The sequence below is a fragment of the Porites lutea genome, chromosome 5 (assembly GCF_958299795.1).
Source record: "Porites lutea chromosome 5, jaPorLute2.1, whole genome shotgun sequence".
NCBI classification, from domain to species: domain Eukaryota; kingdom Metazoa; phylum Cnidaria; class Anthozoa; order Scleractinia; family Poritidae; genus Porites; species Porites lutea.
The window spans coordinates 29579003-29595423 of record NC_133205.1 but is presented as its reverse complement, the minus strand read 5'-3'; the positions used below and the strand labels follow the sequence as shown (position 1 = coordinate 29595423).

The 16421-nt window shown below is 39.6% G+C and overlaps 2 protein-coding genes across 2 annotated transcripts; both read left to right on the top strand.

Annotated features, from left to right (window-relative positions):
* The first annotated feature begins 2020 nt into the window (after nucleotides 1-2020).
* LOC140938596 (uncharacterized) lies at nucleotides 2021-7128 on the top strand. Its single transcript, XM_073388092.1, has 2 exons — nucleotides 2021-3858; nucleotides 5252-7128. Exons 1-2 carry the CDS (start codon nucleotides 2072-2074, stop codon nucleotides 6291-6293), a joined length of 2829 nt encoding a protein of 942 aa, XP_073244193.1. The 5' UTR covers nucleotides 2021-2071; the 3' UTR covers nucleotides 6294-7128.
* Nucleotides 7129-8155: 1027 nt separating this feature from the next.
* On the top strand, nucleotides 8156-12061 carry LOC140937284 (14 kDa phosphohistidine phosphatase-like). The gene is made up of 3 exons (XM_073386824.1): nucleotides 8156-8318; nucleotides 10363-10487; nucleotides 11212-12061. Exons 1-3 carry the CDS (start codon nucleotides 8162-8164, stop codon nucleotides 11305-11307), a joined length of 378 nt encoding a protein of 125 aa, XP_073242925.1. The 5' UTR covers nucleotides 8156-8161; the 3' UTR covers nucleotides 11308-12061.
* The last annotated feature ends 4360 nt before the right edge of the window (nucleotides 12062-16421 follow it).

The window sequence follows — 16421 nt, the reverse complement described above, 5'->3', positions numbered from 1 at the left end:
TCGGGGCAATAAAAATATTTCATCTTTCTGCGTTATTTCGAGTTATTATCAACTGGTCACATTCTCGTTTCCTTCGCTCATAATGAAAGAATTTCTGATGTTTTTAGTGATATTTTTTGTGTGGGGTGGGTAAGATAGGACAGTTTAATGCGAAATTCTTTTTTTATTTTTATTCTTGTCATACCTTGCCTAATTCATGTAGCATAGAATTAGCTTTTGTCTTTTTTCTATCCGAATCCTAAATTACATATTTGCAATCATTGGTCCCGTAACACCAGTGGAACCGACTGAGCCAAATGTCTTCGATTTCCATTTCTGCCATTTCGACCGTTGATTGCAAAATGATGGTTTACTATGTCCTTCTCTAATTGTGACAAACAAACAAGCAAACAAACAAAACAAAAATACGATGAGCAGGAGGCGGCGTGGCCGAGTGGTTAGGGCGCTGGACTTGCAATTCGGAGGCCCCGAGTTGAAATCCCGCCATATAGTCGCTAGCTGGATTTTTTCGGTGTAGCCCCGATTTTAACCTGTACACAGACGCTAAGTTGTTTTATTTTTCTTTTCGTTTTTTTTGAAAACATCGGTGTGTGCGAGAGTGAGCGCCCACCACTACCCCTTTGCGCTGGCAGTAGCCTGCAGTGCAGGCGTTTTCTTTGAGCGCGCAATTTGCTCGCGAAAGCGCCATGTTGAAACTTCCCGAAGAGAGGAGGAAATGGGGCGAATCTTCCACTGTCATAAAATCAGAGATGGCGGCTACAACAACATTACGAACACGAACAAGGTTTCGCCCTCCCAAAATACACCTGCACTGCAGGCTACGCTGGCAGTCAATAAATCTCCCACGGTTTTTTTTTTTTTTTTCACGCGCGCTCGACGGACTTTAAAGAGAAAAATAGAGGGTCTGTGAACAGGCTACCCCTATTTCAAATCAAAAAATAAGAAGCGAAGGACTTTGAGGAAGTCTAGACCTGATCCCCGGGGGGGGGGGGGGGGGTACTCCCATATATGGGCTATATAGGTACGTGCCGCGGAATAGGGTATGGTTTTTGAGGTTCTCGGTCCTTAAATAGGGTATCTTTTTTTACCCTTTTGTTTCTGTGTCCCTGGTGTGGTCCTTAGATAGGGTAGCTTAATTGTATTATCTAATACTGGAGTGTGAAAACGCCCAACTAAACGAACGGTTTTTTTAAACTTGATGTATCTGTTTAAGTATTAACAAAATGATTTTGCAACAGAGGTTTGTAAATACACGTAACACCTCTTCAAACCACATGTTTGTTTTTTCCTTGAATAGGGTGTCATTTTTCGGCTTTGGGCCTTAAAATGGGTAACAGTTTTCGCTTTCTTAGTCCTTAAATAGGGTTAGGGTTTACGAACCTTCGCGGCACACCCCTATCCAAAATTCGCGGGAGTAGCCCCCCCAGGAGCTGACCGTACACAACCTATCATTTTGAACTTACTGACCAATCACGGAAACATCGCAGTAATTTATTCAGTCAAAATTTGTGAACAAAAAGCAAATGATTGTGCACGGTTCCAACATAAACTACTACTTTCATCTAATGTTTTCCGGCTTTCATTAAGAGAACGCCAGTCCCCTCTACTAACTATGAGCTACTATGGATTGGCTTACATCAGAAACTCATAAGGGTTACACTTTTCAAAGGACCTTGTTTTCGGTTGTTTTGGCAATTTCCCAATGTTCAAATCATTACATTGGATACGATAAGAGAAGGCAAGAACTTTACGATAGCTTAGCGACCGATATACCCAGTCTACATTGAAATCAAGGGGCAATTAAAAGTAGAATTTAACGTTCAAAAATTAAAAAAAATAAATAAATAAAAAATAGATAAATCCTATTTAACTTTCTCGTTCTCTATATATTTTCTACCTCTGGTTTCATTCAAAAAAGTTTGCTTTTGCCTAAGATGTGCACTAACCGTTTACACGCAGGTTCAGTCGCGCGAGTGTTACCGTACACGAAATGCAGACCGGCTGGTCCTGGGCCCTAAAAACAAAATGGCAGTCGAGCCGTGACATTTACTGTTGTGATTTCTTGTCCAAGATGAAAGGCTTCCACGGTATTCAAGAAGCCCGGTTAGTAAGAAAGCTCGAACTCGAAAAACAACGGGAAGAAATCCTTCTGGAAAGGGCAAGGTTGTTGTCTTTAAAGAATGAGCTGAAAGGCGGGCGAGAATCAAACGTTTCGGAAGCCTCAACTGCTCCATCCAGACTAAGCGTGGCGATTGAAAGGACGAAGAACAGGATCCCTGACTTTGAAAGGAAAGTTCAAACACTGAGAGAAGAGAGCCAAGCACGAGCGGATTTACTGAAAAAACCGTATAATGGTGAGCTTGGTATAGGTTCTTATGAGCCATGGCAGTTAGAGGATGTGTATTTTGTTCGCGAGTTCTTAGCCTCCTGGATAGACGAGGTTCTGGATTTTGTTGTAAGAGACCACCCCACAAATATAACAGAACGTGAAGCAACGAAGATTGCTGAAAAGTTTTTCGAGGAGCTTGAATTGGACAGGAAAAGTGATGAAATTGCCCAGCTGAGTTTAGACATTGAACGAAGTATTTTGAATGACGTTATCTATGAAGCTGCCAAGGAAACGGCTAATGAAATCATGGCATTTTCTTCCCAAACTCGTCATATGCTTGATGATGTACTTTTGGATTCATTGGATCTGTATTCTCACCCATATGGTCAAAATAAAGCTGCATTACTCAGCAGTGCTTTAGCTCAAATGAAGAAAGAAGCACAAAGAAAGGGAAATGCTTGGTCTCATAGTCAAATCTTCCACACAAGAGACAGCTCAGTAGGTTCCCAGGAGGAAAGAACCGAGGAAGAAGGAGACTCTTTTGATGGTACTGTTTTGTACTTTCATAATTTAACTCCTTTCAGTAATATTCCAGATTCAGACATGTTATCAGAGCAAGTAAACTTCCGAAATGAGGAGTCTAACTTTTGGATGGGTTATGGCATTGATCTCTCTATTCTTCCATTACCAAGACGATACAGAGGTGTTTCATGTAGTGCAGTGTCGCCAAATGACTCCCTTGTTGCTCTAGGGACTGTTCAAGGGGATATTGTTGTATGGGATTTGTTAACCTATCCTCCGCGAATATTGAGAACCAGTCGTGGAAGAAGTTCTGTTATCATTCAGCTCCAGTGGTCTTTGGACTCTTTACAAGTTGTTAGTCTTAATGAACATGGAACCATCAGCATTTGGTTGCTAGGTGACACCACATCTGTGCTTTATGATGTTAAGGCATTTGAGCCTGTCGAAAAGGATCTTGGTTTCAAATCTTCCACCTTGATGCCCTTGCTTACTCTTGAATTGAATGACCTCTTTTTCACACAAGGTCCTTTTTCAGAATCCAGAGATTTGATAAGCAAGGCCACTGCAATAGCTTTTCACCCCTCTGTCTCACTTCTTGGAAAGCAAAGCTTTTTGATGGTAGGTCTAAACAATGGCAACATTTTACGACTCAAGTTCAGGAATTCCCCCTCAATAATGTCCGTAGCACAAGTTCAGCCCCTTAATGGTTCATCTCATAAGGTTGGGAATAATATTGAAGCAGAATTATTCAAATCACATCACCACCGCATTGTTCTGATAAGTTTTGTGAACAGTACTTCTCCCATGGTAACAGTAGATGCTATGGGATTTATTAACCTGTGGGAATATTCCAGCGAGTCTTTAACAGGATTTGGCTGGTTTGTTCCAAGTATCAAGTACAGATTGAACATGTCAGAAGTGACTTATGAACCTGTTCTGGGAGCACAGGAGAAGGTTGAGTTCACAGACATTATAAAGGGACCAAGTCGAAAGCACCAACGGCTCAGGTAACATGGTTGCTACAATCCTACCAAGAAAATAGCTTTACACACATTAAAGCCATATTTAAGTGGATTGCTTTTTAAAGGCTCCACTCCTAGCCTGAGATTATGTCTCCCTTTAGGTCTCTCACGGGAAGAGGGCATGATACATTTCTTTGTCAGATCACATGTAAAAAAGCCAGAATCTGGACTTTTTTCTGATTGGATAGGAAACAATAGGGATGATTTGCGCTGTTCCAATTGGCCAAAATGCAGCCATCTGTTAGTTGTTGTTGATTTCAGTCTGCATTTTTGCTTGCGTAATGAGCAGCGAATGAACAGGAATTGCGCTGTTCCAATTGGCCAAAATACAGCCATCCGTTAGTTGTTGTTGATTTCAGTCCGCATTTTTCCTTGCGTAATGGGCAGTGAATACACACGTGAGTTCATTATAAATTTCTGCCGGCTCAGTTTTCTTGAATTTGAAGAATGCCTAAATACAAATTTCATCCATTGAAATATTTTCCATCTGATCATATACTAAAAAGTTGCAGTCAAAAATTCACCGATCATTTGAACGCAATTTGATACCTGCTACAAGTTACAGAAGCGACAAACGGTTCACTTGTTTTTTCAAATAATCAGTTCATGAATGGAATCTTGACCTGGTTTGACTGTAATTCCTCCTTCAGAAACCTGTGAATTATTCTGAGCGATCTTCGCTTTCACAACACCTTTCAGTTCGTAAAATGTGGTGCCTCAGCCTAACTTTTTTTTCACTGCTTTTGGCACAGAACGAAGTTAACAAGCTTTAACCAGTAAATTCTTTATTATTTGTAGCTGTTAAATAAAGGTACAGTAGCTCCAGCTAGCAGTATTTCATCACAAAAACAACACATTTAAAATTTTTTTTAGGAAGCGCCATCTAAAGATGGACGTACTTAAAAATTTCCTTTTCCCTAAAATTGATTTCAAAAGAGACATTATTCATGCCAAAATTTGATTCCCGTATGGTAAACTCTTTTTGGCTTAATAACATGACAGGTCATGCAGACGTCAGATTATGTAAATTAGGGGGCGGTTAATGGCTTGTTAAATGAATGTATCAGGCGTTATTTTTTTTCCCTCTCGAGCCAAAGAAACAAAGAAGCAAAAAAAAATTTAAAAAATGATGCCTGATCTCAGGTTACTCCACTCCTGACACAGCTTCTTTCCTGCAAACAAGAATGTCCCTTAAATAGTACCAATTGTGAGAAATAATCAGCAATGGCATTTTAATAAACATCTAAAAGGTTAATAGCATTGCAAATGTGTATCCTTGATCCCCGACTGCTCTTGTGGATGAATCTAAAAATCTCCGAGGACAATCGTGTTCTTAAACATGTGAGCACTTTATCATATGATTTGTCTTTCTTTTAAGGCAAGAGATGATGCAAAACCGGCAAAAGGTGCAGAAGCATATCGACTCTCTTCATTTGGGGAAACCATGGAAGACAGTGGAGGTGGATGATAAAGTTACCCACATTTATCCACCAAAGATTGTCCCAAATGCTGGTGCCTCCTTTCATTGTATCACTTACTATGCTGACTCAGGAGTATTAGCACTTTATGCCACACAGCTGTTCAAGCCTGTTGATAGCCCATGTTCAAGGTTTGTCTCTTGCAAGACAAACTTGAAAGGAACTAAGCTTGTTTTCATGCTTCTGTTTCCTAAAGTGGATCCAGCTGAGGCCCATGTGTCATTTGTCATCGTTGATTTGGATCCCACAGTGACAGTCAATAAGAATTGCATACAAATTACTGTTGACAGGAGTGACTATGTGAAGTGCTTGCATAATAATGCATGCTCCTTTGGGCTCTCACGGCCTATCGATGTTACAGGAAGTGAATACATTGTGGCAAATTTAAATGGCAATCTAAAAGCAGCTTCCATGACAACAGGAAATATGGTCATGGCAGATTCCCAGCCTGGATGGGTGGGGTGCCATCTTAATTTAAAGAAAGGTCAGATATCACCTACATCAAACCTGCAAGTGGCGAGCACATGCAAAGGATTACAGATATTGCTGTACGCACAGCGGCAAAATTCTGCAATCTTATTACAGTTGAATGATGAAAACTCGCGAGAAAAGAGATTGAAAACCTTCAGAACCTTTCAAAAGTGGACTCATAGCATAGACAGAGACGGTGAAATGAAAGTGTCAATGCTACAGTCAGTAAGACGACTTTGTTGGCCTTTTGATGAGCATTTGGATGTACATGTTGAGTGCTTTATGGAGTCACTGGTGAGAGAGCTAATTGACATTGCTATCCAGTCTGTTGATGGCGCTTTCACTGAGGATCAAAGACAGACTTTTCATATCGAAAACATGGAGATACCCTTTTTAAGGAGGATATCTCAACCTGTAGAGGACAAAGAAGAAGGAAGGGTGTCTGACTATAATTCTGAACTGTTATCTTGAATCTGGCCACTAGGAGAAAGTGGATATGAATTTTTCCATGTAACAACCTGTTAGGGAGAAATTTCAAGACTCTCTGATCTGCGGTCAAAGCTTTAGCCTCCCACGCCGATGTTCCTAGGGCTTCGTCATGCGTTCCTTCACCATGCAGGAACGCGTGATGAAGCCCCAAGAATGTCTGCTTGGGAGGCTGTCAAGGCTTCCCTTTAAATCACACATAACGACATTGTTCTTCTTAACGTGGTATTTGTTGAACGAGTAAACCGTCACAATAGTTGCCATGGTACGAGACTCTGCAATGACCTCGCTTATTTCGTTTAGGTTTTTCACCGAATTGTCAATTAATTCTTACTCTAACCAGGTATTTTTTCCTTGACATTCTGAGAAAGCATTCGGTGTTGGAAGATGGATTCACAAGCCTGCTAAGTTCACTTGCGCTTGTGACTGTCAAAGAACGCTGTATTTGGAACAAGGTCCAGTTTAAACCATTTAGAAGTTATAGAATCTGAACACAATATTATGTGTTATTGTGGTTAGTTGTTTAGCAATTTTGCTGTGAAACTTCTAATTCGGGATTAAAAAGGCTAAATTTTGCAACTTTTCTTCTTCGTTCTTGTTTTCGTTTATGTGATTCAGTGTTATAGCGTTTTAGTTTTTTCCCGTGTGTATGCGTGTGTCTATTTTAGGTCATATGTGTCGCTTTTTCCGCATCGTTCTCTTTTTCTACTCATTTCCCCTTCAGTGACCATTAAACCAACATTCTGTGTCAAGGACTGAGTGTTATTTCACCGTGATATTTTTGCCGCCTTTCCTATACTTTGAAACTTATTTTGTCAACATTTACTATTTCTGTTTTGCATTATGTAATGTATGGAAAATAAAGATAAAGGTATGATTATTTGTGGCAATTCTTTTAATGAAGTAAGGAAAGCGGAGTTTTCCCGTCGGGACAAGCAAGACGAGCGCCCACACCGCCCTGTCCCCCCTCCCCCGCCCCACTGCTCAGACCGTCAACACTTAATGACCTTCCTGAGTGTTTGACTATTGACCACTCCAGGAGCCAGTCCTGCACTCCCTGCCTGTTTATTATACGAAGAAAAACATTTCGTCAAGTGCTTATGTTATATATATTTTTACAGGTTCTTCCTGTCATTCCTGATAACAGTCTTTCCTTGTGGACTTCTTTCCTTTCATTAGTACCTTCCAGGTGGGACAATGATAATGTTTGTCTGCTTGACAGGGCAGGCAGTAGCCTGTGTACAGACGTCCCCCCACCCTCTGAAAAAAATCGGGAAAAGATTCCGTGAGGCCGTCGGGTTGCGAGTTTACAATTTTGCCGAATTTCGCATCGCACGTGACTCCCACGAAGATAGCCAAGAGAAGTGTGACCTAAATCTAATTTCCAATCGTTCCGTGTTGTTCAACTCTCTTCGGTCCTCTTCGGCTCTAAATTGATTACCATATTGCTGGAATTGGTTTCCTGTTCATAGTCTCTTTTAATGGTCAAATAAAGCCTGGGGGCACCCAGATTGGTCGGCCTTCAGGAGTTTATTGTAATTTTTCTGCAAGCAAGCACTTGCCTTTCATACGGGTGACTCCCGGACATACAGCGAACACGTAGAGTACGTGTACTAACCCCTGGATCATGGATATGTCGGCGCCCATTTTGATAGACACCCGTGAGAAGCTTAGTCTGCGAAAACATCCGTTTCTCCGCGCGAAACGTCCCCAGCGGCGAAGAGCGAGGAGAAAGGGATGTTTTCGCGGGCTATGACAAGCTAATGCGGACAACCGTGAGCTGCCTGGGAACCTGGGGTGAAGATCGAAGAGAGTGCAGTAATTTCCAGGCTCCTGGACAAATCGCGTCCAACATGGCGGAAGGAACATCGACGAAGTTGGAAAGTGTCGCAGATGTCGAAATCGATGCTACCGGGCGCTTCAAGTACATTCTTATTAAAGTAATAGACGACTCAGGAGGCGGTGTTTATAAATATGTAGTAAGAGGATTTGACTGGGCAGATTATCACGGTAAGTTTTGTAACAGCAGTGCCACTGTAGGGAAAAGGGCCGGGAAAGTTTTGGTTTTTTGGTGGCTTTGAGGCTGTGTATGGAGTCCTTGAGTGTAACTTTTCAGACGTATAAAGCTATGAGTTTCACACTTCGGTTTGGAAAGGCTACTACTGCCTCCAATGGAGGTTATTTAGCACAGCCCTTTTGTCAGGGGCACCCAACGACTGTTTTCTGTAAAATATCTGTTCGGAGAAGCAAATATTGCCTAGAATTTTCTATTACTTGACGACGGCTAAAAATTTCTAGATGACTGTTCCATTCATGTACAATTTTCGAAGCTTTTCCAATAAATCCGCTACGATTTTCTGAAGTGTAATTTTTCACATTTTACTCCCCAGGTTTTTCCTAGTAAAAAGGAAACCTGAAATTTTCGGATTCAAAAAAGCGATGTAGAGAAGAATTAGAAAAATTCTCACTTTCGTAAAACGTTAAATTGCATCTAAAATTTTCGGGAAAGTAATACTGGAGCCCTAATAATTTCTAACAGACTCAAATTGCCCTGGGATGACCGAACAGATACAAATTTTTTAGCGCCACTTATAATGCATTTCTAGAGATTTAAAAGTTCTCTGGATGACCTAAAAAGTGTTTTTAATGTGTGTAGGAGGTAACCGTCGTTGGGTGCCCCTGTTTTGTAGAAATGCCAGCCTCTTCAGATCTGAAATCTTGAGATTTTGTCGAGATGCACAAAGTGCGAGCTATTTGTTTGTTTGTTCGTTAGTTCATGACACTCGCATAAGGACAAGTAGAATTTTTTAATGGGCAAATATTTTTATGCTGACCAATATACAGGTGGTGGACAAAACACTGACCCCCAGTCCATGGACGACCCGTATGGATTACCCTAAAATGGACTATGTCGCTGAAGTTTAGTGATTAGGGTTAGGAAACTGAATGAATCAGGTTTCATTTCAGGTCATTATACTGGGAAAACTGACCTGAAACTTGATTGACTCAGTTTCCTAACCCTAATCACCAAACTAGAGCATTTTAGGGTAGCCCATGTGGGTAGTCCATAGACTGAGGGTCATTGTTTTGTCGGTGACCAGTCATTTCACCTATGAGTTGTTTCGCCAACAGCCTGTTTGCTAATGTCACAAGTCATCCACTTAAAATCAAAACAAGTACAGTTGACAGCTCTCTTAACGTACACCTCTATAAGACGGACCTCTCTGTAAAACGGACACTTAGAGTTGGTCCCTGCCTTTTCTTATTCCTTTTATTTGACTCTTTATAAGACAGACATCTCTCTAAGATGGACACTTAGTGCCGGTCCCAAAGGTGTCCGTCTTGGAGAGAGTTGACTGTACTACAGATGTACATGCCTCATTCTTTCAGCCACATCATGAAAAAGTCTGATACACATTAGATACTTCATTCTTTTAAGTCACTGATCAGGCAAAGCTTAAGCACGACTTACGACATTGGTGAACAGGATGTTGGCAAAACTACTCGTGGGCGAAATGACAATAAACAGTTTTGTCCACCACCCAATTATATGCCTTATGGACAGGAGTCCAGGTAAGTCATCTTAAAACTAAATCAAGAAAGCAATACCCTGGGGAAGCAAAACACTCAAGCTGCTTCTCTAAAGGGCAAACAGGAATTCAAGGTTTGTAATGACCCTAAGTAAGGGACCACTAGCAGTATAAGAAATTGATGGCTACTTTTTGGAGCTTTCACTGCTCAAATGAATGTTGCAACTACAGGAATAAAGTGAAAAGTTTCTAGTCAGAGCTGTCCTTATGGACTCTCTCATAAGTACACAGCTCTACTTACAGCCATTGTTATAAATTAATATTGTATTTTATATTGCTCTTTTCTACATTCCCATAGTAAAGTGACTCAATCACTTTCTGGGAAATCAATTTTGATTTTCCCTTATTTACAACCTTCTATTTTGTTTTTTTCTTCACAAAATCTTGATACTTGCTTCTTTCCAATAATTCTTTGGGCGTGTACAAGAGGTTTGATGATGAATTTATTTCTTTGCAATTGACAGCTGATATATATGACAGAGTAGAGAAAGATATTAAAAGAATGGGATTGAAGTCAGACTGTGTTGGAGGAGGCCGGATACAGCATAACAAATCTGAAAAGAAAATTCTGGTTTATGGTTATTCCATGGTAAGCTAGATATTTAAAAAACAGAAACAACAATACAACAAAATATCCATTTGAAAAATGTTTTACAGACAAATATTTCATTCTACATTAGCAAAGGTTATTCAGGGTGGGAGTTGAGGTGGCTTTACAAAACAGTGAAATATTATTTTAAAAAATTATAAAAGTGCTCTGTCGAAAAAGAGCATAGGCCACGATTTTGCTGTAAAATATATTGAAATTTCTCTAAGTACATTAAGATGACCACAAATATTTAACCTCTACAAGAAAAACAGACTTTCTGTTTTGTTAGAACAATGCTTCTGATATAAAAGGCTAAATTGCACTAAAATTCTTATAAATACACAAAAACTTGATTGCTAAAACTTGCAGAATAATATAGAAAAATAATATTTAAAATACACTTGGCTGACCTTTACATCAATAGGGAAAATTTTTATGAGTGGAGTGGGAAAACGGTAAACTTTTTGGGCTGCTGACTTGTGCATGTGTAGTAGCAGATGTCTAAAACTGGTCTTTCGGTTTAACAATGATTACTTTGACATGCGTGCTGTATCAAAATTTTAACCAAAGGAACAAACTGTACTCAGAAGTAATACACATCTGCCTTTGATCTACTTGAAGGTAAAGATTGTTGAAAGCCAGCTGAAACCCAGTTCTCCTACATAGCTTGTGAATGTTACAAGCCCTGTCATAGCTGATCAGCTTCCATTCATTTTGTTTTAAGGGATTTGGTAGAGCAGATCATTCCATTACAGTGGATAAACTCAAGAAGGCCTATCCAGACTATACAAGTATAACATTCTCCAATGAAGGCTACTAGTCACAAATGATAAAATTAATTGAACAATAATTGATTTTTTCTATTAGACATGTGTATAGCCACTGTCAGACCTTTTGTGAACTAAGCCTTAGCACAGCGGGCTTAAGGCAAAAAAAGATAACAAAGTGATAAGGATAACTTCTAGCAGTGATAGTTACCTTAAAACTTGTAGCAACTGTTCTTTCTTGAAAGACAAAGTTACTCTGGAAAGTACATTTTATTTTTCTTTGACCGCAGACAAAAAAAAACCAATGTGTTTAGCTGCTAACCCTTCTTTGAGCCCTCAAAGGCTATATATGTATCCTACTTTTGATGAAACCATTATGCCATTCCATTCATTTATTTCAGGGATGAATCTCACTACTGGTTGGAAGTTTTGGCATTGTTTCCCCCATTTTGCCTTCGGCCTGGATGATTTGAAGGGAAAATAAAGTGGCAGCAATGCTAAACTTTTCGGCCTTTTCCTGTTGATGGAGGCCAACCTTAAGCTTATTTAGTGCTTTAAGCAACCTCATGATTGCTTCCATTTGCCAGAACTCAATAATATATAGATTTAGCCAAGTTTAAAAGCGAAGCTCCCTTGGGTTTTTTTAAGAAATGTCTTTTTGGAGAAATTGAATTTTAGCTATAAAGAGGAAATATACTCAATTACTCCTCGAAAAAAAAACCACCTGAGCCTGCGATCAGTAAACCAATAATTGGTCGGCGGAGAACTTTAAAAAAGAAAAGTCACCTCAATAAATTGTTCACCTGAGCCCGCGATACAGTTATGTGATTCTGGTCAGTGGATGCCCTGTTTTGACAGCTGTAATTGGACCATAACATGGATGTCCACTCATAGAGTAAGAACTTTTAACAACACAAGGAAATTCTAAGGCGTTGATGTTTGTGAGGTAAGAAAAAGTATTCCAACGTTCAACCCAATTTCAAAGCATAATTGACAATTATTTAGCAAAATATAATTATAATTATAAAAATGATAATAATAGTTATGATAATATTTAAAGAGGGAGCCCAACTTGCCGTGATTTTGTCAGTGGCGAGCAGATCAATTCGGCTGAGACACATAATTATCTGCAAGACACTGAATCACGATATTTTGTGATGACCGAGTTCAATTATTTATTATTCGATCACCGAGCTTGTTACTTCGGTGGAGCGCGAAGTAAAGGATTCGCGACGCTCAGGAATGTATCAAAGTTGACTTTTATTGACAAGATTGGACAAGCAAAGTCTGTAGGTTTTCGGTTTTATTCGGCTATTTGACGAAGTGAGACCCGAATTAGTTCGAGATATCTCGACATCACTTCGATTTCTTTGATTTATTCTTTAACTTTTTCGAGGAAGAAAGAATTATTGTTTTGGCTTTCCCGGGGTTTGAACCGACTTACCTGTGTCACCCGTCAGATCAGAGGAGACTCTAAGTTGAGGGATTAGCCGATTGCGCTACTGCGACCAAGGGTAGTTCGGGATAAGAAAAATAGTTATGAAATGATGCACTAGTTTCGGGACGAGATTGGACGTGCAAGTTCGTGACTTTTGGGCTTGTTTCGGCTATTTCATGAAATGAGACCGTACTACTACTTTGGCCGCGCAGAGACAGGAAATTTCTCTTCGAGTATTGAAAAACATTTCACGAGTGAGCCCTCCTTTCGAACCAAGAGAGGATAAAGGGGACAGAGAAGGCATCACCCATACACACCCTTTTCCATAGGTAATTCGTCTCGAGTTATTTTTAAGACACACAGATCCCAAGGGGGATTAGACAACAGCCAATCACATAGCGCGAATGTGTTCCGCGAGGATGAGCCACTCTCAGAGGCACGCGTCCTTCACGAATTGACGAAGAAAAAATGGCGGAAGACTCGGGAGAGCGATATTGCTATTCGTTTTGTCGACGAAAACGACTAAAGAGAGATTTCTGCTAAAGCGGTGTCAGCGAAATGGAAATTAAAAAAGAATCGCCCTTCCTCTCTTGTATAGAGCTAACAGTACAGCAGGGAAATCCTTAACACGCTGAATATTCTCTCAGGTTCATTTATAATTTACAGTTTGAAGAGAGCAATTTCTGGTTTGATATTTTTTCTTTTATTAGCTTTTTATTATTCAACAAAAATAACACTTGGCGTCCTACTTGCTTTATTGTACAAACAACCGGTTTCAATAGACCGGCGAAATTTCTCATTTTATTAAAGCACTGAGATTACGACTACTTCGAGTTAAACTGATGTCACGGGTTGTCAAAGAGTCCAGCGATGGTCTTTTCTCAGATGAGCGCCGACTCATTTCGCTTCAATATTGAGAAATGCTCTCAATCTCTTTACGTTTTCATTGCCTTTCGCCCGACATGTTTTGCACGGCGTATAGTCATGCGAAACCTCCACGAAACATCCACGCAGCGCGCGAGGTAACTTTATCCCGATTCTAAAAATAACTCGAGACGAATTACCTATGTTATACTACTACATGAGAAATTTCTGCAATTTGATTGGTTTAGAGCAATTGTATTTCAGCTTAATTTGAAATACCTACATGTGAAAATTACAAACCTTTTGCGGGTAGTAGTATAACAAAGAATAGGGTGTGTATGGGGGATGCCTTCTCTGTCCCCTTTATCCTCTCTTGTTTCGAACTGATTAATGATGAATTTAAAGTTACAATTTTTTTTGTTTTAATATTTCTCTATTGACAAAAAGAAAAAAAACAAAATGCTGCACAAAGACATTTTGTCTTTGTTGAGTGTTACGTAGTAAATTGCTTTCATGCGTTGCGTGACTTTCTCGAATGTCTCTACGTTTTTGGATTATTCATGAATAATTAATTCGGGCATGTGTACATTTCAGCATGAGTCAGCAGATTTGGATCAGTTACTGACATCACAAAATATGTCGAAAAGCTACTACTATTCGCCTGTTTAGTATTTTCTAGAACCTTATGTCAAACAGTATACAAGTTCCAAGCGAGTTCTTTTGACGAACTAAGTTTTTTCCCACGAGCTGGACTGCTGTGTTTAGTCAAGTGTGACGAAGGTCGATTTTCAAGTTCTGTGTTTACAAGTTGGCGGAAGCCGTAAGATATCTGAAGTTCAAGTGAGAGTTTGTTATTATTGGCAGAGGCTGTTTAGTTTTACTTAAGTTCAAGTCAAGTTTGTGTTGGCGGATGCTGTTTTTAAAGCTCTGTAAAGGCTATGTTCCTTTTGTATTAAACTTCCTTGTGTTAATCCGACATCCCTGCGTGCTGATAGTCAGTGAAAAATTATCCTCAAAACATTGGAACTCGTAACATTGAGTTTTAGCCAATTCCATGCTCAACGTAATTGACTCCTTACCCATGCCTTACATATCTTTAATCAGTACATCAGACTGCTATGCTGTTTTTGAAGCCTGATGTGACTAAGAAAAATAGAGAATTCTTTTTTCACTGTTTGTTTTGTTAGACTTGTTATTCACCGCCAGTAACCTCATATTTGACTTAGGTCTAAACGTTTAGACCCAAGTCAAATTTAGAAGGATTTGTATTGAGTCATCAGGGCATAACTGGGCTAATATCTCAGAGACAATTTGTCCTGGAATGCTAGTTTTTGGCAAGTAGGCCTCTTGGATGTTGCTTTTTTCAGAATATCCTGACAAATCCCATAATTTCACAGATTAACACCTTACTCTTAACATATTTCATTTCTTACTATTCCTCCGCATTTACAATTAATCACTTCCACCTCCACGACGCCGAAGTGTACGCTCCTTAGCGCCTTGTTTTTTAATTATTTGTGAAGCGATCTGCCATTTTCACGCAAGAGCGATCCGCACGAAGGAAAAAAGCGTGGTTTCATTTACGCATGAGCAGGCAGCCAGCCCCTTAAGCCAGCCACAGTTAGACGACATTGCGCATGAGCAGACCATTATTTCTAGGCGATTATTTGCCATTCTCGTCCCCAGAGCCCGTCGTTTCTTGGTCGCGTGGTCGGGAAACGACCACTGGTCGGTTACAAATTAAGCCGAGTGGCTCTGGGGACGAGAATGATTATTTGCAGGTCACGTGGTGGGCTCTCGACCAATAAAAAGGAAGAAAAAATTGCCCTATACGTGTAGGGGAAAGTGATATTTTGCCTGTGTATCCTCTGTACGTAACCTAGGTTCCTGGGGTGACTCTAATCTATGTCCCGTACAAGTTACAAAGTCGCATGTGGAACTACATTTTTCTGGCTTCATATGACATTTATATGGAGTCCACCAGAAAACTGAGTAATTGTAATTTTCAGTGGACAAAAACCTTGCACCAGAATAATTTAAAGCACATTGCATTCAAATTTACATTTTTGAAGGGCTAGAGACGTAATTAGACATCTGTAATAACACCAAAGAAAATTTCTAATGGGAGCCCGAGAAAATGAATGTCAAATTTCACAAAATTACATCTTTCGCATGAAATTTCAGAAATTTGCATTTGTTTTCACAATTCTTGGGAAATTTGACATTCATTTTCTCGGGCTCCCTTGAGAAATTTTCTTTGGTGTTATTACAGATGACTAATTGCATCTTTAGACCTTCAAAAACGTAAAAAAGAATGCAATATTCTTTAAATTATGTTGACACAAGGTTTTTGTCCACGGAGAATTAAAATTACTCAATTTCCTAGTGGATTCCGTCTTACATGCAAACGTTTTTACCAAAAGATGGGGTAGGAGGATAGTTTGGCAGAATCTAATACTGATCGTAACATTGTTTAGAGCATGTTGGTGTAACAGTTATTTTCCATATCGAGGTGAATGAAATGCAAAATATTAAAACCTATGATCAGTAGAAATAGCAAGAACACAGTGAAATTATTGACCAACATATTATTAGAGGTGTATCATTTCATGACCTTTCATTGTAAGCTCGGGTTGTTTTTAGTTTTCTAAAGACCGAATTTAAACTTTAAATTCGGTCTTTATGTTTCTCGCTCTACTGTAAGTAAATGTCCCGAGAACAAATTAGCCATTCTGCGCGATTACATTTCCCTTCACTGAGAAAAATAGAGAAACCGGCACGTCGGGAGAGGTGAGTTATTTGTTGACTGCCACCTGTCTTAAGTTGTTTTTAAAGTTTGTTCCCTATTCCTTGAATTAGAAGACC

What these genes read in the sequence shown, in the direction of transcription:
- LOC140937284 (XM_073386824.1), top strand. Translation starts at nt 8,162, where the DNA reads ATGGCGGAAGGAACATCGACGAAGTTGGAAAGTGTCGCAGATGTCGAA. An exon ending in TGACTGGGCAGATTATCACG is followed by an intron (nt 8,319 to 10,362) that starts GTAAGTTTTGTA and finishes TGCAATTGACAG; the next exon opens with CTGATATATATGACAGAGTA. An exon ending in TGGTTTATGGTTATTCCATG is followed by an intron (nt 10,488 to 11,211) that starts GTAAGCTAGATA and finishes TTTTGTTTTAAG; the next exon opens with GGATTTGGTAGAGCAGATCA.
- LOC140938596 (XM_073388092.1), top strand. Translation starts at nt 2,072, where the DNA reads ATGAAAGGCTTCCACGGTATTCAAGAAGCCCGGTTAGTAAGAAAGCTC. An exon ending in CGAAAGCACCAACGGCTCAG is followed by an intron (nt 3,859 to 5,251) that starts GTAACATGGTTG and finishes CTTTCTTTTAAG; the next exon opens with GCAAGAGATGATGCAAAACC.